Source organism: Leucopleurus acutus, assembly GCF_964270905.1.
Source record: "Leucopleurus acutus genome assembly, chromosome: 10".
NCBI lineage: Eukaryota > Metazoa > Chordata > Mammalia > Artiodactyla > Delphinidae > Leucopleurus > Leucopleurus acutus.
The window spans coordinates 24,177,943-24,197,988 of NC_139153.1; the positions used below are offsets into that span (position 1 = coordinate 24,177,943).

A 20,046-nucleotide genomic window follows, 5' to 3' on the forward strand; every position below is an offset into this window, starting at 1 on the left:
GCTGCCGGGAAGCTGGCAGGCGAGCCGGGGAACATGCTGGCAGTGGCTGGCGGGGTGGGGGGGGCAGTTACGGGAGCGCCCCAGCACCCCCAGTCCCGTCTCTGTCCTCGTAGCCACAGGCCGTCTCCAGAAAGGAGCGCAGCCGGGAGCCAGGGGGCACCTGGGCTCGCGTGCTGTTTAGCTGGGTGACCCCAGAGCAGCGTCTTACCCTCTCTTAATCCGGCCGAGCGGTGCCTCTGTAGCGTGGTGTGGAGCAGAGGGTGAGCAACTTTTCTCTGCTCCCTGAAAAGTGCCCGGTTCAGTCTTGTCATACTTGCTGCCGGAGGATGGAAGAGCCACTCTGACGCTGCTATTTAGGGCCCGCGCCCGTCATCTTAAATATAAATAGCGAGAGGTCTGGCTGGGCCCTGCAGCAACTGTGCACTGACACGCGGTGGGCCGAGGGTCCGGGAGGCCCACGTGTGCGTGTGGAAGGGCGGGGGGTGGCAGGATGTGCCCTTCCTGCATCTGCAGGCGGGTCCTGCCTCCCTTCGGGTCACAGGATCGGGGGGCGGCCCTGGTGGATGCTGAGAAGAGGTGGGAGACACAGGGTACTGTCCAGAGAAGCCCTCTTCCCCGGGGGTGGTTCTGCCCACTTCGGTTCCACGCAGGAGTGTGTGATGAGGCTTCGTGCCTGGGCTGCAGCCCCAGCTGCGCTGCTTCCTGCTGGTTAAGCTTCCTACAGCTCATCACCCCCGTCTGTAAAATGGGGATGGTAACAGTATCCGCCTCTCGGGTCGTCATGGGGGTTAAACGAGCTGAACCGGAGCCTGGTACCTAGTAAGCACGAACTACGAAACGCTCGATTTGTTAGCCCTAGTCCGGCTCGTGTATCTCGCGAGAAGTGTGCGCATCCTCAGTGGCTAAGCGGCCCGGGCCAGCTTCCTGGGAGGGTCCGCCGCCCTGTGCAGCCGACACTAGCGTTGGACCCGTTCCCTGGAGGCTGCAGGGGACCCCAGGACTCATAGCAGGCCCGGAGCAGGCTGTGTGCCCGAGCATGCAGGGGTTCGGGGGGGTTCCAGAGGAGACTCTGGAACTGGCGTCATCCCTGGGTAGGTGAGGGATGCCTGATAAACGAGGGGAGGAGCTCTGAGTGGCGGCCCTGGGGCTCCTCCCTGCTGGTACCCTTTGAAGAAAGGCCGCTGCTCCTTAGGTGGGCCTCTCAGCTGTGCCCCACCCCAGGGCCCTCCGCCTGGGGGCTGTCAGGCAGGCCAGGTGTTGGTACATTTAAGGATCAGGTCCCAAAGTTAAGTGTCTAAGGTCGAGTTAACAGCTTTGTAAAATATCTATTTAATTTATTTACGTAATTGATAAGCACATTAAAAGAATAGGCAAAAGAGAGGGAGGAAATTCCAGCGTCCTCCTGTTCTGTCCCAGAGCTACGAGTTATAGGGTTACAGTTCTCCCTACCTTTCCTGCCTGTGTGGTTTAGAGAGTGCGCATCAGCTCCGCGTCCCACCTTTTGCTTTGGCAGGTGGTGTGGACAGTCTCCTGAGCGCCTGAGTCCTTTGGGCAGCTTGGTGGCCGAGGCTGCAGTGCGAGCCCGGGCCCGAGAGGGATGAGGTTAGGTTTCCTTTGCAGATGTTGAGTGGAGCCTCTATGTTGTTTCTGTGTGGTGGTTACATTTTTTCAAGTCCTGGGTGGTGAGGTCCGTGAGAAGCGAAACCGCCAGGTCTGTGAGGAGCTAATGACACAGCCTGTCAGTCTTAGATCCCTGGGTGACCCCCTTGCTCCCCCAACCCGCCAGCTGCCAGCCAGCATTTATGGACCCTGGGGAGGGGTGTTTGCTCTGCGCAGCCCAGCAGCTTGATCGTGTCAGCCGGCCGGGGGCTGGCCCACCTAACCCTCGTTGGTGGAGAGCCATCAGTTAGAGGAGAAGTACCCATCGCAGCTTCTTCACGTCCTCCAGGAGGGGCTGTGTGAACACCCCTTGGTTGAGCCTGGCCTTAACAGGTGCTCTGACCACCTGGTTCCTGATCGCTGCCATGTCTCCATCTTTCCCACCTTTCTTTGCCGGGAATGGTGGCTCATCCCCTCGAATCTGGGAGAGTCTATGCCTCTAGCTCTTGGATAGGCTTGCGGCTGGCCTTCCCTGCAGAGCCGCCCTGAAAATTGTAATGAGAAATCGGGCAAGTCAAGTTCAGCCATGGGCTCCCTACTGGTACCAGGGTGTGTGGTTCCACGTGACGCGGCCTGACAGCTGGGCTCCCCACCCCCACCACCCCCCGAGGTGCAGAGGATAGGGTGTTCAGGGAGCAGGTTGCCAGGGCGAGGGGAGAAAAGAAGAAAAAAAGGGCTGGATTGACTCATTTAAGGGAAGATAAAGCCGAGAGTGGCCATGTCAGCTTTGACCAGGAGAGAGAAACTCTCCGGGCTTTTCTGACCGGGGATGCCCCTCTGTGGATGGGAGTGCAGATGGAGTGGCTCGCTGTTCCTAACTTAACATCTCCTGGCCCGACTTGGTGCCGCTCTGCCCTGCCCACATGCAGGGCAGGTTACCTCCCCCTGGTCACGGAGCTGAGTGCCCAGCCAGCCCTTAGAAGTCCCTGCCAGTGTGAAATGGCACGGCTCTTCTCCCTGGGGAGCGCAGTCCAGACGTGGCTTAAAGGGCTTCCTTGGGTCAGCGTGTCGGGTTGGAGCTCCCCTGGTTGAATTTCTCCTCCTCCTTTTCCACCGTGGCTGAGGCAGGAGTGGGGAAGCATGTGTGTGGCTATGGGGACCTGGGTTAGGACCGATCTGCCCTCGCTGCTGCCAGGGGTGGGGTGACGGGGGGACTGGTGGCCGTTGCGTGGTGAGTAGAGCCACCACTTCTGCCAGCCCCGGCTGATCAACGAATGTCCGTGTTCGGGGTAACATTGAACTTGGGAGATGCACGATCAGCCTGAAAGTCCATTGTGTTCGACATGTTCTTCTAAGGCCATCTGTCAGCTTCCCTGCCTAAAAAAGTTAATTCTACATTACACCTCTCATTTTTCTCTTTAAAAGCTTTGTTTAATTGAATGGTTGATTTTGCCTTTTTTTTTTTTTTCCTGAATAACATTCCTTTGTTCAGGAATGTGGTGGCAAATACAGGAGACTGAACTGAAGTTGTAATTCATTTGTTTATTCAACAGATTTTTTTTTTTAATTTTTACTTTATATTGGAGCATAGCTAATTCACAATGTTGTGTTAGTTTCAGGTCACAGCAAAGTGATTCAGTTATGCATACACATGTATCTATTCTCTTTCAAATTCTTTTCCCATTTAAGTTATTACAGAATATTGAGCAGAGTTCCTTGTGCTATACAGTAGGTCCTTGTTGGTTATCTATTTTAAATATAGTGGTGTGTACATGTCAATCCCAGACTGCCAGTCTGTCCCTTCCCCCCGGTAACCTCTTAAGTTCCTTCTCTAAATCTGTGAGTCTTAAACAGATATTTATTGAATGTCTTTTATGTTATACTCATGGCTCTATACTCATGGTGCTAAGGATATATAGCAGTAAAGAAGACCAACTAAACTTACATTCTAATGATGTAATGATCTTGGGACTGCTTAATACCTTAGGAGGTTTTGTTGTGTTCTGTTTACAATTAATAGACTTTTAGAGCAGTTTTCGATTTACGGGAAAATGGAGCAGAAAGTACAGAGACTTCCCTTATACCCTGCGACGTGCCCCTCTGGTTTCCACTGCTGTTAACATCTTGCATTAGTCTGTTGCTTCGTTACAATCGATAGGTCAGTACTGAGACATTCTCATTAACCAAACCTGTAGTTTTCCAGGGTTCACTGTGTTGTACATTCTTTGAGCTTCTGCAGATGTTCAGTGATGCTTATTCACCATTACGGTATCACACGGAATAGTTTCATGGCCCTAAAAAACTCCCATGTGCATCACCGATTCATTCCTTTCTCCTCCCAGACCCCTGCTGACCACCGATCTTTCTGCTGTCCCCACAGTTTTGCCTTTTGCAGAAGGTCGTGTGTTCGGAGTCACGCAGTAGGTGCCTTTTCTGATGAGCTGCTTTTGTTCCGCAGCGTGCATTTCCTCAGGAGGGCTCGTCTTCGTCCTGTGCTTGTAGTTGGGATTGGATCCTGATGATTTGCAGCCCTTCGGGGCTCAGGTCGCTCTTAACTTCACAGAATCATAGTGGCTGACTCTTGACTGTGCCTAAGTTTCTTCATTCCAGATCTCGGACTTCCAGCTCGAGGTGTAGAAGCCCGCGGGTGGGAGAACCAAACGGGATGTGGTGCATCAAGGCGCCTTGGGGACCTCGGGTCCTCTTCATATGGAGTTCATCAAAACGGTCCGTTGAAGACCCCAAGGGGAAAGTGACCCCGAAGGAAGTGAACGGGTCGGGAGGTCGGTTGACACAGCCCAGTCCTGCCTTCGGAGGGTCTGACCCCGCCTGGCGGAGGCTGTTTATCCCGCCACTGGGCCACTCTTGTTTTTTGTCCGATCTCCACCTGAATAAACAGATCCGGAACGTCATCTGCAGCCAGGCTGAGAATCGGGCCAAAATTCCCCAGGGAACTGGTGATTCACCAGCAGCGGGTGTGGGGAGAGGGAGTGAGCAAGAGACAGAAGGAGACCTGCTTATTCGGAGTCTCATTTCCTGTCCAGCAAATAACCCAGGCTGGGCCGTCCTTATGAGGCACTGGTTTCTTAAGGCAAATTATCGATTTATGCAATAGAACAGATGGTTTTGGTTTTCATTTTTAAGAAGACGAATGCAAAGCAGCCCTAGTGAGAGGGTGATGCTTTCAACTGTCATTCTGAGAAGAGAAACTTTTCTTCGAGTTGGCCTAGGAAGGCTCTCCTGGATTCATGAGTTGTTTTTAAAATCTCCTTATCTTTATTTTCAAGATGCTTATGGGCATTGGTCCCAATAACGGGCACATTCACCGTTTTCTTACCAATTTTGGACTTAGAATTATTTTTTTTTATTTTTATTTTTTTGCTGTACGCGGGCCTCTCACTGTTGGGGCCTCTCCCGTTGCGGAGCACAGGCTCCGGACGTGCAGGCTCAGCGGCCATGGCTCACGGGCCCAGCCGCTCCGCGGCATGTGGGATCTTCCCGGACCGGGGCACGAACCCGTGTCCCCTGCATCGGCAGGCGGACTCTCAACCACTGCGCCACCGGGGAAGCCCCTGGACTTAGAATTATTAATTCTCTTTTTTTCTCTTGTTTGGTGCTTCTCAGGCCCCCCACTGATAATACAATTACTCTGTTTGACACCTGGACAAGATTAGATTGAGCTTTTTCACGCTCTGTGGTTCCAGGCTGTATTCCTAATGCTGTTTCTGGGGGAATGGTACAGGAAGGAGGGACACACGGGGGCGGCGGCATCAGAGAATGTGGTTGAATGAGGCAGCGTGAGATATGGCATGTGGAGCAGATGACTTTTCAGATGCATTTCAACCCTGAAGGATTTGGTTAAAAGGAATCTACCGGTGTCTGCCGAGGCTGCACATACGTGGGCCCCATGACTGTGTACCAGCACCACCCTAGACATCGATTCCTGCCCGAAGTGCAGGCAAATGTGCACCAAAAGATATGCGCAAAAGGCATGTCCCTGTGCATGGCTGTGGTTTTTGCAGTAACCCAAACTGGAAATGACTCAGTGTCCATCAGCAGTTGAATGAAAAATAAATTGCCCTATGTTCCCTCGAGAGAAATACTACGCAGTGATGAAAAAGACTTAAGTCCTGCTAATGCAACCACATGGATGAGTCTCATGTGTGGAGTGAAAGCAGCCAGATACAGTAGAGTATATATGGAACGATTCCAGGGAGATAAAGCACAGCAACGGGCAAAATTAATCATAGGTGGTAGAAGTTAAGGTTACCCTGGGGAAGAATAGATGACAAGGAAAGCGACAGGAGGGAGCCTGCTGGGATGTAGAAAATGTTCTGTATCTGTCATGTGGTTACACGGGTGCAGACATTTTGTAAAAATGCATTGAGCTCTACATTTATCATTGGTGCCCTTCTCAGTATGCCTGTGATATTTCAGTAAAAACATTTGCAAACAAACAGAACGACTGTCCCCCTGCCCCGACCGCATGGTCTGTTGGATACTGCTGTGTTTTGCAACAAAAGAGAAATCAGTGTCTTCTTGTGTGTCCTTGAAATGATTAATGTTTTTTAGCGCTTGCAATAATACAGTCGAACCCCCTTAGGTAAACATCAGGGCTACTCGGGTTATTAGATCATTAATACCGTGTACGCGCCTTCATCCTGATCATTTTGAGCACCTGCTACGTGGGCCAGTGGGGTTAGGTGCGGTGGTGCAGGGCCGTAGGAAGAATTCCAGGGCAGCACAGTGATGGGCCAGGTGCAACGTGCTCTGGGTGCTCAGAGGCTGCAGGGTGTGGAGTTTGATTAACCACGTCTGCCAGGGTCACTGTGGGGAATGGCGGGAGGGGGAGGGATGGGAGTGGTGGCAGGTGTATTACATTTTTACCCCCATTTCTGGGCTAGATTGTGTGAAACTATTTCTTAGCCAGAGGTTCCGATGAGGCAAGAGCTGTAAGTGGAGATTTGCTGATTATTAAAAGTTTGATGTTGAGGTAACATGATGGAAAACTTGCTGTATCTAGTAAGAGTCAACACTGCAGGAGTTGACCACGTGTACTGCTGTGAGTCACCCGAGAGCTGAGGGCACGCCTGCTTAGATATTAGGACCGGTGTGATGGCCAGCTTCGGTGTGTTTCTTTCTGTGTCATTGGAAGAACTAAAAAGAGCGAGGATACACAGTGTGAATGTCTGTTCTCTGTAAGATCACTCTGTTTGCCAGCCTGCCTCCACTGGCCCCGGTCAGGAACCTGGATCATCTTCTGAGGAGCGTGAGAATGATGTAAACTTAGGTTCCGTTTCACTTCCTGAAGGGGTAGGAGAGACGTCATTGGGAAAGATGGTGATGACTGATGTCTGACCTGGTTTTGGAGGGAGCACGGGAGGGTTCTCTCTGCTGCAGAGAGGTGTTTAGCCCCATTTTGCAGGTGGTTAAACCAGATTCAAAAAGAGTGATTTACACACAGTTGGAAAGCTGCATCAGAGCGAGAATTAGAATCTGGGTCCCTGCCTCCCAGAAATCCAAACTGGTTGCTCTGTGGTGTAGACCAGGGGCCAGATCTGCCTCACAGCTTGCTCTGGTCAAGCAAGTTTTCTTGGAGTCCAGCCACACTCGGCTCACATAGTGTCTGCGGCTGCTTGTATACCCCACCTTCAGGGTTGAGTTGTCATGACAGAGGCCGAATGACCCACAGAGCCTAAAATGTTTAAAATCTGGCCCACTGTAGACTCCATGGCTGACCCCTGGTGTAGACAGTAGGTGTATAGTTTCAGCAACCAGCTGTAATCCACTTGACCCACCTTGACTCCTTTGATCCCCTCGCCCTTTCTTCCTGGCTGTTATCTGTGACACGAGATCTTTTCCACCACTAACGGCACTACCTTCTAAACCCCAGTGTACAGAACCACAGTGGAACAATCACTTAGGATGAAAAGCTTTCAGTGTTGGCTTCAAATGCCTCCGGGTGTTTCACTGTCTAATTTAACATCGACTCTGAAAATGTAGCCCAGTGGGGAGAGCTTATCTTTCCCGCTGCCTGCCTTTGAAGCCGGATTTTATTTGTGAAGCCTTTAACAGGTGTTGGTTTAATAGACTTCTGCCGTATTACAGTGTCCGCACCCCAGAGGACAGCCTGAGGGTTACACCAACCCCGGGGTGGAGGCACAGGCTGCGCGATCTGGCCACCACCCCTCCCCCCAGTCCCTGTCACCACAGAGTTGTTCTGCTTCTGTTTGGTGGCAGAGAAAGGGCTGGGCTGCTCCCTGGATGAGACTGGTTAGAAGTACTCCCCTGACACTGTCCTCTCCCCTGCCCTCTCCTCACTCTCGTTTTCTAGCCCTGAGGGCCTCCCTTTGCAGCTTGTCCTGCACTGTTCTCTTCTTTCCACCCGGAGCTTCCATCACTGTGAGCCGGAGCTTCGTCCGCCGTATTTGCTCAGTGTGGCCCTCCGCCGCTCTCTGCAGACTTGTCGCTCACACAGGACTCTGGGAGGCTGGTACAAACGCCGGCTTGGCTGGGGCCAATCACACAGACCAGTGCGAGCTGACGCGGGAAGAGCCAGCCGGCAGTCACATGTAGCCAAGCTCTGCCGAAGGCTTACGGATTGAATCTGGGGCAGCGCACCCAAAATTCCACCTGGAGAGCCTCTCGGATGGGCTGGGGGGTCCCGCTCCCCCGGGCTTGCACGCTGGCTCCTCTTCGTGTCCCAGCTGTGTGACCGTGGCTGAAGCCCAGCAGAGCTCTGAGCCCCAGTGTCTTCAGCTGTAAAGATGATAATAGTGCCTTCCTCCTGAGATTGCTGTGTCTTTTCACGGAGCCTTCACCCAGGGCCTGCTACCTAGAGGTGTGTTCGGTAATTGGTCGGCTGTTGTTGAAAAGAACTTGGACAAGGATTCAGAGGTTATAAAGATGAACGGGGGCCTTGACAACTGGACAGTTAGTTAACATTACAGGAGTGACATAACCACTCGTGTTGCACGTGGCATTAAAACATGGAGAGTTTTATGAAAGTGGGACACCTCTCAAGGAGGAGGAGGGAGGCTTTCCTGAATACTGAGTCTTTGAACCTTGATGGACAGGTGTCCGGAGGGGATTTCCCTGGTGGGGTAGGGTTTGGTGGGCTGGGGTCAGGGGCGTGGGCCCGAGTCCCACGTGCTACAGGAGTGAGGAGGAGGATGTAATCCAGCTGGTTGGGGACCCACCAGGTCTCTAGGCCCCCTGAATCCTGCAGAAGCTTCAATCTGGGATTTAATTTGAAGCACAGCTCCCCAAATAGCCCAGTCTCTCAGTGGTGGGGTTTTTGACACTCTCCAGCTGGAGCAGCCTCGTTTCATGCATGAAGCTAAGAGTGAGAGCTCTGAGTCAGCCCTTTGTTCCCAAGAAGGAGTCAGGCCTGCCTGTTTGCACTGAAGTGTCGGGCAGGACTAGGAACCATTCATTCCTTCTTTTTCCAGAGCACCCGCTGCAAACTAGGTCAGAGCATCGCTCTGAGGGTACAGATATGGCTAATAAAAAGCAGAACTCATTTTATTGAGTACCTGCTTCATGTCAGGTCACATCACACCACCTTTATAGCGGTTCACACCTGTAAGTGGTATAATGGGGATTTGAACTCAGGCAGGGCCATGTTCTTCAATGCCATGCCATGTTCCAGCCCATGAAGAACTCATGGCCTTGGGTGGAATTGCCAGGGTCCACAGAGACGGCTAACAAGGTGTGATTCTTGCTCTAGTGAGAGAAGGGAGATAGAGCTGTGTGGTCAGCTTTCCTGAATAGGAGGAATTCAGGAAGAGTTTGATCAGGGTGCTGGGCTAGAGTCTAGAGCAGAGAGACCAGACCTGGGGAGAGAAAATGATGTGCATTCTTTGAGCTCCAAGAAGCTCTGAAGCCACTGTGGGCTGGGTCATTTGTCTCTGAGCAGTGCTGCCGTGGGGCAGTTGGCAAACTCTTTCCTTCATGTTTCCTGATTAAACTCATCTGCTTGCCTGGGTTTTCTTCTACTTCAATGTAGATGAGTCCCAAATCTGTGCCTAAGCCTTTCTGAATTCAACCTGTATTCTTTGTGATTCCTTTAACAGTTATTTATTGAGGACCTACTGTGTGCCTCACCCTATTCCAGTGGTTGGAGGCACAGCAGTGGTCAAAACAAACAAACATCTCTGCCTTCATGGAGCCACATCCTGGTGGGAGAGAAGATGTTAAGGTAGAAATAAGCAAAATACTGGATGTATTAGATGATAATTAAAAAATACTGAGAGATATAAAGCAGGCAAGAGAGTGGAAAGTGTGAGAGTGGTGGGGGGGAGGGAGGAGGGAGAAATGGTGGGGGGAGACTGTGGCCAGGGACCCCTCATTGAGAAGGTGACATGTGAAAAAAGATGGGAAGGAAGTAAGGGCATGGGACCTGTGGATCTCTGGGGGAAGAGCATTCGTTCCAAGCAATGGGAAAGGCAAGTGCAAAGGTTGTGAGTCAGGCGTCTGCCTGCCGTGTCTGAGGGCCAGCGTGGGGGGCAGAGTACAAGGCGGAAGAGTAGGAAGTGAGCAGCAAGGCAAGTGCGCGGCAGACCACAGGGGCCTCGGAGGCTATCGTAAGGACTTCTCCTGAGTGAGACAGGAAAGCCGTCATCTGAGTTTTAGGCAAACAAGTCCTGTGAGCTGGCCGATTTTTGCTTTGTTTTGTTTTTAAATTGTAGTAAAGCACACATTACATGAAATTTACCGTCTTACTCATTTTTTAAGTATACAGTTCAGTAGTGTTACGTACACCCGTGTTGTGTAATCAATGTCCAGAGCTTTCTCCATCTTGGAAAATGAAAAGTCCAAAATTATTGAACAGCTCCCCGCTCCCCCTCCCCCAGCCCCTGGCAACCGCCGCTCTACGTTCTGTCTCAATGAATTTGACTACTCTAGGTACTCATGGAAGTGGAGTCATAGGGTTTTTCATTTTAACGCAGTGTCCTCAAGATTCATCCGTGTTAATAGAGTGTGTCAGAACTTCCTTTCTAAGGCTGAATGATAGTGCTTTGTATGTGTACACCTGTCATGTTTGTCCGTCCGTCCGTCCATCCATCCATCCGTTGGGTTGCTTCACCTTTTGGCTACTGTGAATAATGCTGCTATAAACATAGGTGTACAAATAACTCTTCGAGATCTGCTTTCATTTCTTTTGGATGAACACCCAGAAGTAGATTGCTGGGTCACACGCTGATAATGCTGTGCCTAATTTTTCGAAGACCTACCGCACCATTTTCTTCAGCAGCTGCGCCAGGATTCCAGTTTCTCCACATCCTCTGCCCCACATACCATTCCGGAGTTTTTTTTTGTAATAGTAGCCATGCTGTGGGCGTGAGGTGCTATCTCATTGCATTTCCCTAACACTTAGTGAAGTTGAGCATCTTTTCACGTGCTCATTCGCCATTTATCTTCTTTGAAGAAATGTCTATTCAAGCCCTTTGCACGTTTTTTGATGGAGTCGTTTGGGTTTTTCGTGTTGTTGCTGTTGAGTTGTAGTTCCTGTGTCTTCTAGATATTCACTCCTCATCAGATAGGAGTGAGATTCTGTGAGATGTCCTGACAGCATCTCTACGGCTGCTGGCTTGAGAATAGGCCATAAGGGCAAGGCTGGAAGGTCTAGCCAGTCGCCTGGTTACCTTAGCATTTCTGAACGAGAAAATGTAGGATCACCATTCTCTGCACCCCCATCTGTCGTCTCCAGGTCCTGTGGACCCCTCTCTTCTTCTTCTCTTGTGTCTGTCTCTCTGTTGCCGCCACCTCTCACCTGGTCCCCTGGGACATGGATGCCCTACTCCTCAGGGCATCTGCGAGGGCTTGCCTGATGTGGTCCCCCTGCCTCTGCCCGGCCCGTCTCCTGCCAGCACGCACATCCCACCCTCTGGAGCTGGCCCCGGCAGCCTCTTCCGGCAGAATCCTCCCCAGCTCCGCCCTCCCTCCCGGCAGGTCTCATCCGTCCTCGCTCCCACGCTCCGTTGTTTCTCATCTCCATGGCTGCCTCTTCTGCTCAACAGGGACCTCTTTCCAGTGGATGAAAGAGACCCGTCTTCATCACAGCATCCTTCCTCCAGCCTGGGCCTGGCACAGAGCAGGGGCCCAGAACATGTTTGATTCAGTGCATAAATACACAGACGAGAAAAAAGAAGGAAGGTGTAAGATGAAAGAGCCAGAGGAGAGGACGGGGTGGAGGGGCAGTGGGAGAAGTGGGCGGGGGCTCGCAGCTGTCCCGTGGTCCCTTGGACTGTGTATGGTCCCTCTTTGTGTGACTTGGGGCCAGCGGCGCCCCTTCCCTACTTTCCTCAGACCTTCTTTTCCCAGCTCCCTGGTACTGCATTCAGAGTTCCTGGATGAGGCTCAGCTCTACTCCCTTTATTTCTTGTTCTTTTTTCCCATACTTTACATAATAAAGGTCTTCTTTTCTATTCTTTTTTTCTTTTTCTCTTGGAGTCAGAAAACTGAAGAGACTATCTTTATTAAGAACTTAATAAAGAACTCAAAGGAAGTAGTTTGGGGGTGGGGCACATGGAGGGAAAAGGGGCCTCTCATTCTGTTGTGGCTTTGCTGTGTGTAAAGGAGCTGTACCCTTGTAAATGGATTTTTGGGTTCAGGGCCTGGGAGAGAGGGGAAGAAAACAAAGGCGTCGGCGAGAAGCCCCAGAGCTTCTGGGAAAGAGGGCCTTGTTTATGCCTGTTGGAAACGATTTGGTCAAGTGTTTGTTTAAGAGAGATGCCACTTGGTTAGCGACGCCTGGCTCACTGGTATCGTGTTCAAGAATGCTTTGATTGGCTGGAGACCCCGATACTGTTTACTCAGAAACTGGCCTGAGTGAAAGGCTGGAGCCCAGAGGCCCAGCGCTACCACTCCACAGATTCTGAAATATCTGAGTATTGGGATCGGGGCCGCGGTGGTTTGAATCTGCCAGGCAGAGCGAAACCCACATGGGGGCCACCTGCTCCCTCCAGCCTTGGTTAGTGTCTGTCGAATTTCTCCTGATTAATAAATACTGGTTGGCGGGTTAGACTGTGGGATTTTTTAGAAAGAGGGTTAAAGGACAAGTAAGTCTTGGAGGGAGATAAACACTGAACACTTATGTGAACATCTGCCAGACTCAGCAGTGTGGTTCAGGTGGGATCCTCCATATCCTTGAAGTAGAGGGTGTGGCCCCATCTTCCAGATGAGGAAACTGAGGAACAGAGCTATCAAGAGTGTGGAGTTGGAGGTGCAGGGGATTCGATTCCAGTTAGACCCAGCACTGAGTTCCTGTGTCCCTTATTAGGTTGTCAGGATTTTGCAATCTTTTTTTCATCCCTTGTGCCTGTCGCCCCGCCTGGTACATGGCAGGTGTTGGTAAAATGTGAGGTATGTGATGATGCGTTCAGTTGGATTAATCTGAACTCTGGGCTCTGGTGCCTGCATTCTTGTAAGTGATGGGGTTGGACTAGGTTCTGAAGATTCTAGATGCGAGCCACATCAGAAGCTGGCTGGTTGCACTGGGCACATCCTTTGTGGGAAGGTGTACCAGTAAGATCTGAGTGCTGTTCGTGCCAGGCGGCTCTCCACACGTCCGAAATATCACCCCTGTGTTCCTGTCCTTGGGGAGAGTAGCCTGGCTTAGAACTTGGGCAGACAAACTTGTCACAGACAAAGAATTTGACATTGTGTCTAGCTCCCAGTCTGCGGGTAAGAACTTGATGGAAAGAGGGATGGGAGATGTCGTTTAAGTGTGCCACAGCTAAGACCCGACGCGGCCAAATAATAATAAAATAAAAAGGGAGTGTCATAGTGTTTGTAATTTTCTGAAATTGCAAAGCAGCTAGGGAAAAAAATGTCTGGAAGAAGTGTTAAGGAAAATAGTTTCTTTGCAAAATGACATGCTGGACTCACCTTCCTTTGTGTGTCTTAGGCAACACAATAGGATCCGCAGCGTGGAAGGGAGTCAGCTGAAGGCTTACGTTTCCTTGGAAGTGCTGGATCTAAGCTCCAACAACATCACAGAGATCCGGAGCACCTGCTTCCCGCACGGGCTGCCCATAAAGGAGCTGTAAGTGCCTTGGGTCTGCCGGCAGCCCTCAGGTCTGGACGCAGGTGGACGTTCCCTCCTCTCCTCCAGCGTGGCCCGGCTGAGTCAGTGGGATGGGCACACACCTCCCTTGTCTTCCCGCAGCAGGGCAGGGGGCAGGAGACCCAGGTCCGTAGTCCTCTGTTAGCCCATTCATAGAGCATCTCCAAGCCCAGCAGCGTTATTCTGGCTGTAGAGGTGGCTGAGGAAGCCTGAGGCGGGGAGATGTTCAGTAGCCTAACAGACTGACCATTTAAGAGCAGACTCTAGGCCTGAAATACGTGGCTGTGTTGACCACAAAGCCTGTTTCCTTTCTCCTTCACTGGGCTGCCTCCCACGAAAGCTTAGAACAAAGGTTTGGGGGTAGTTCGATGAGTGACATGGGAGCGAAACCTCTCTGTAGAGGCTCAACCAGCCAGTGCTCGTGCTTCCTCTGACTTCTCTTGAGCTTCTCCGTCAGTCTGTTTCTCTTCTGCCCATCCTACTGCCCCATCTCACACCCCACCAGTTGGCAGACAGAAGAAAAACAGTCAAAGCCTGTTTAACCCACCGCTTCTTGGTAGGAAAATGTTGCTTTGGGGAAGAAACTGAAAACTCAGGCTAAAAGGCACGCTCAGGTGACAGGTGAGTCCCCATCCCCTGCATTATTAGTGAGCGCTTTGGAGGATTGTTCGTGAGGCTGGCTTTAGGGGTCGTTGTGACCCGTGTGCTCAGAGGCCAAGGCCAGGCACACAGATTTTTTGAGATCCCCGAGGAGAGGAGCGGTTTCTTTCTTAGGCTGCGTCAAAACGCCAGAGTTGGAGAAAGGAGGGCTTGGCTAATCGTTCGGCCGACGTGGCAGTGCTCAGCCCTCAGTGAGGGCTTTTGAAAGGTGTCCGGCTGCCACCTGGCACTGACTTGTTTGGGACAGAGAAACCACCACTGCTAAACTGCATTGCAGTGACCTTCTCTCTCTCTGCCTAAAAGCAGGGGCTGTTGTACTTTGGCACATGCTGGCCGGTATATCTTCATCACACAGACTCTTCTTCTTTAATCTGGAGTGTTAAGAACAAACAGTCCAGCTCGGTTCGCACAGAATCCTCATGTGCCCTGTCCTGGGCCGCTGCCTGATGGAGACGAAGAATGCCTTCTTCCATTCCGTTCTCCAATGTCGAAAATGCTCTCTGGTCTTTTTTCTCTTTTGCTTAAGCCACAGAAAGCACCATTGGTCTAGGGAAGGTAGAAGGAAAAGTGTTGGGGATAACTTCTCATAGGAAAGACCAAATTGTTACCCCCTTTTCTCTCCTTTTTTCCCCCTTCCTTGATGTAATTTACATACAACAGAATGCACAGACCTTAGCTGCCCAGTGCGTTGCGTTTTGAGGGGAGGTGCCCCTTGCACATGTAATCCTGTAGGTGGACATCCCATGCAACTATTGCTTGTTTTTTAAAGGGATTCCATGCAGACCCCTTAAAACAATTTTTTTTTCATTGAGATACAGTTGATTTTATAGTATTATATAAGTTTCAGGTGTACAGCCTAGTGATTCAGAATTTTTATAGATTATAGTCCATTTATAGTTGTTATAAACTATTGGGTATATTCTGTGATGTACAATATATCCTTGCAGCTTATTTATTTTATACCTAGTAGTTTGTACCTCTTAATCCCCCTCTCCCCTCCCCTCTCCCCACTGGTAACCACTCATGCAGATCTCTCTAACTAGTTTCTCTGACACATTTAAAATTATTTAAATGAATTGGTTTTTGTGCATTTACACGTCATACAATGAGACCCGCTTCAAAATTAAAGGCTGTTTCTCCAAACTATGACATCCACTCTGACCTTGCTTCGCAGTGGACTTTCTGCTGCCTAAGGTTCTTCTCACCGACCTTGAACCCTAACTCTTGGGTAGTGGGTGCGAGGGACTCCTGCAGCGGCCCAGCTGGGGTGCGAGGATGGCTGGGGTGGAGGTAACTGACTTCCCTCCCACCCTCCTGGGGTAAACCCCTCCGGCCACGAGCAGAGCGAGCTCTGGGCTCAAACAGGGCTTCTGTCGAGCCTGACAAGGATGATCCTGACACCCGAGTCTGGGAGTAGAGGTGAGCTTTGCAGCCTCGGGACGACAGATGTCTCGTTGGAAACCCATCCTTCTGGGTGTGTTTCAGCTCATTTTCCTAACTCAGGCAGGTCTGGTGTCGGTAACAGAACGAGGAAGGCCTCCTACTGACCACCGCATTTTCTCTCCTGAATCATTCCAGCAACCTGGCAAGCAACCGGATCAGCACCCTGGAGTCGGGAGCGTTTGACGGTCTGTCACGGTCGCTGCTAACGCTTCGGCTGAGCAAAAACAGGATCACCCAGCTTCCTGTGAAAGCATTCAAGTTACCCCGGCTGACCCAACTGTGAGTACAGAGACCTGCACTTTAATTCAGCTTAGCCACACTTCACGGAGGCCAAATTTCCCCCAGGACCTCGGTCCAAATGCACCCCCTTCCCCGCTGCCCCTTGGTCAGGCTGTGCATCCACTACCGTGGACGCAGAGCCTAATAAACGCAGATGAGAAGCTGGGTCTGGTGCCTGCGGGCCGCCCAGGTTGCCCAGGAAGGATCCACCGAGGACGTACATGCCTGTCCTCATCGGCACTTTCCAAGACGCAGTGAGGAATCCTGCTGCCTGGCTGGTCCTGGCTGACGCTTAGCCTGTGGGCGTGGGGCTCCTTATTTATCTCCGAGGTGTTTGTGTTTCTTTAAGGCACGCGGATAATCTGTACGGTGGACATTACAGAGTCCGGCACTGCTCGGGCAGTTTGAGAGGAGGTCAGTGTAGCCAGCGGTGGGAAGCAGGAGATGGGTCACCACCTTCATCTCCTTAATCTCATAAGGTAGTTAATTGATGGTTTTTTTTAAATGAAAGGGTGTCATGGTTTACTTTTTCGACCAGCACGGCTGAGTGCCCTCCTAGAATGGCCCAGGGTTTGGAGTCAAGAGAACCTCTATTTACCAGAACCTGATGGACTGTTTGTCCCCTGGTTGTTTTGTTGGCCGGTGTCCTTTTTTTGTATCAGAAGAGTGCTACCTCGGGAAAACAAGCTGATAATCGATGTTTGGTTTAAGCGGAACAACGCAAGTGTTCACGGCCAGGTTTGGCGGCAAGACGGGGTGTGCCCGCCCTGCTCCCTCCCGCCGCCCCGACACGGGGTGTGCCCCGCCCCGCTTCCTCCCGCCGCCCCGACACACTTGCGCGGCGGGGTCCCGCCGTGCCCCCTCCGGTGCTGGAGAAGCTCTCTGGGTGCTCAGGGCCGTATGTGGGTCATGAGACGCTGCAGAAGTATTTGGGGAAATCCAAGGGCTTTCTGGCCAGGCTGTGTGCTCCCTTGCTTGAGTGTTACCGATGGAGCCAGTTCACCCAGATTCCTGAGATCTTTTGGCTCAGTGAGGCTTCAGCGCACGGGGGTTGGAAGCCCGTGTGTACGCTTCGCAGTGCGCCCAGATGCCCGCCCCTGAGGGCAGTCACTTCCCTCCATCAGTAGAGACCTGAGTAGTGCCTCGGTGGGAAATGTCGTTGCCGTCTGATACCCGTTGGTTAGATTTTTCCTGGGTTGAGGCATCTGGTGTGGGTCTCTGCTACTGAGTTGAGAGACAGCTCACCTAAGACGTTCACCTCCTGAGTCATACCCCTTCCTCACTGCAGAGTCATGGGTGCTTGGGGGAGAAATGGGAGCACTCGCTCATTCGGGGGTGCGGTGGGACCGGCTTCTGGGAGCTCTGGGCCCCCCTTTCACTGGTTAGCAATGGCCCGTCAGCGTCTGCATGCACGTGGGCGTGCACGTCTGTGGTACGTCTCGGCTTCCCGGGATTGTCTCTGGGGACCGCGTGGCGATGGTTGTAGGCGGGGCCGTGGGTGGGGGACGCTCTGAACCGCTGGCTTCGTCTCTTTAGGGACCTCAATCGGAATCGGATTCGGCTCATCGAGGGCCTGACGTTCCAAGGGCTCGACAGTTTGGAGGTGCTGAGGCTCCAGCGAAACAACATCAGCAGGCTGACGGACGGCGCCTTCTGGGGTTTGGCCAGGATGCAGGCGCTGTGAGTGCGGGCCCGCGCCGGGGATTCTTGCAGGCGCTGAGGGACCACTTAGGACCTCGGCCGGACCCAGCCCCTGCCCTTTGGGACTTCAGCTGGGCGCCACTCAGTGTCTTTGGGGACTTCGCCAAACCTCAGGGTGTTTTTCTTGCAGGTTAAGAAAATCTCTTGGGGGGAGTTTCATTGGATTCAGTGAAGCGAGTTGGTTCATGAGGTTGGAAGAGGGGCTGTTTTGCTGGGGCTGCTTCCCTCCCCGTTTCCCCTCCCCTTGTTAACCCAGCACAAGTGCACGTGCCCGACGCAGTGAGGCCAAACAATACCAAAACGTTGGAGTTTGGAGCAGAGAAAGGTTTATTGCGGGGCCGTGCAAGGAGACGGATGGCTCGTGCCCCCAAAACCCCAAACTCCCCAGAGGGTTTCAGCAAAGCATTTTTAAAGGCCAGGTGAGGCAGGGGCGTGGCTGGTTGTTGCAGACTTCTTGGTGTAGGAATCCTTTGTCCTTGCAGCTGACGGTGTAGGTCAGGTCCCGATGTTCCTGTAAACCTCCAACAAGACAAATGTTAGTCTCTGTTCTGCAACTTTTTATCTCTATGTGAATACAAAAGTGTTAACACCTTTAAAGGTCAGAGCCTTGAAAATGGGCTACCCTGTATATTTCACGCTACAGGCAAGATTCTTAACTGGAAGCAAAAGCAATAGAAGGCGAAGGTTAAAGTAAAAGAGGCATCTGACATGGAGTCAGATTTGTTCTTCCCTATTAGACCCCCACCCTGCCGCCTTGGAGGACAGTGGTCTCCCTTCCCACATCCTCTCCTGTCTCATGCATGCCACAGGAAGTTCCCTCTCTCCTCACTTTGGGTTTGACCATCTTTCTTGATGTGCAGGTGGGCCAAAAACGTATAGTTCATCCTGAGAGATTTATTTATGTTCTGTGAACTAATCAAGCCACCTGCTGCAGATGTTCCACTTTTATCGAGGGAGCGCTCGCTCCAGCCAGATGTGGACAATCACGGGGCTTGCCTGCCTGTGGAGGGATGGAAAAGCATCCGGAGAAGGGCAGACCAGGCAGTTACCAAGCTTCAGCTTTTCAGCATTTACATTTATTTATTTTTAATCAAAAGAAACATTTACTCATAGTTGAGCAAAATCAAATTGTAAAGAAAAGTAGTTGTTGCCCCCCACCAATCCCAGCTGCCATTCTCTCCTTCCCCCAGTTCCACCCCCATGAGGCAAGCAGTCACTTCCATTCATTCTCTTTTTGGGGTTTTCTATTTGTAGTGGTTACTTCCCAGTTAATACACTTGTACCACTATCTTGATGTGTTACCGTGAGGTTTCCTGCTTTATTGTCAATGCTTTAGCTCGCTCAGGACACCCCCATGCCCTTCCAGTCTCTACAAGTTACATCACTCCGTTTATGCCTTTTATCAGTTATCTTTGCAACTGATACAAAAAACAAAAACTCCAGGTCCAGTTCCATCAACCCTCTGAGCCGTCCTCATTATCAGGAGCATCTCTCGATATGCACACCGTCACACGCACACGCACACACGTGCGCACACGTGCACGCACACACACACACACTTTGTAAAATGGCATCCTTAGCACTGCTGTTTTGCTTCTCCCTCTCTTCGTTGTTCACCTTTGCGCGGCTCTGCCTCTGTTTTTACATATTCGAACACGCTTTTCCTTGACATTCTTAAAAGTGTCATTTTGGACTTTGGAACCCAGGTGGTCATGAGCTGGGAGGGCCGGGAGTCAGAATTCTCAGAAGAACATGGAGTCCTTAGCACATGACATTTGGGTTTTACGGTGAACAAATTCACACCAATTGGGGGGTGAAGAAAGAGTTGCCTTAGAGGTTATTTATAAATTAAAGGCTAACCTTTTGAGCAGAGGCAGAAAAAGGACGATGGATAAAAGTGAAACCTGGTTGCCTGAAGCCCTTGTAATACTGAACGTGGAGCAGCATTTGAAGTAGTAGCTTCTGTTCAAGAGGCCAGTCCCATGGGGCGGAGTTGTCCGTGGCCGGGCTATGCGGCGTCGAGAAGCAGGATGGTAGTAACGTCCCTCCTTAATTTAGCAGGAGCTCAGTTCTCAGCACGATGCTGAGTCGCTGACCTGCGTTCTCTTCCTTCTCAGCACAGCCCTGTGGAGTCGATACTTCTTGGGTATCTCCACTTTATGGTTGTTCAGGCTCCTCCAACCAGCCGGGTGGCAGAATTGAGAATTAAATCCCAGTAGTTTGACCCCAGAGCTCAAACCGTGTTTCTTGGCGCAGTGGTCCAGAGCCCAGGCTTGGTTAGCGAGGCCCAGGTT

At 51.5% G+C, this 20,046-nt stretch overlaps 1 protein-coding gene across 1 annotated transcript in view; it reads left to right on the plus strand.

Moving 5' to 3' along the window:
* LRIG1 (leucine rich repeats and immunoglobulin like domains 1) overlaps positions 1-20,046 on the plus strand; it is a 120,313-nt gene that overhangs the window by 66,913 nt on the left and 33,354 nt on the right. The window contains exons 4-6 of the mRNA XM_082848820.1: positions 13,511-13,648; positions 15,908-16,051; positions 17,588-17,731. Of these exons, the coding sequence (XP_082704946.1) occupies positions 13,511-13,648; positions 15,908-16,051; positions 17,588-17,731 (426 nt within the window). The remainder of the gene's footprint in view (positions 1-13,510; positions 13,649-15,907; positions 16,052-17,587; positions 17,732-20,046) is intronic.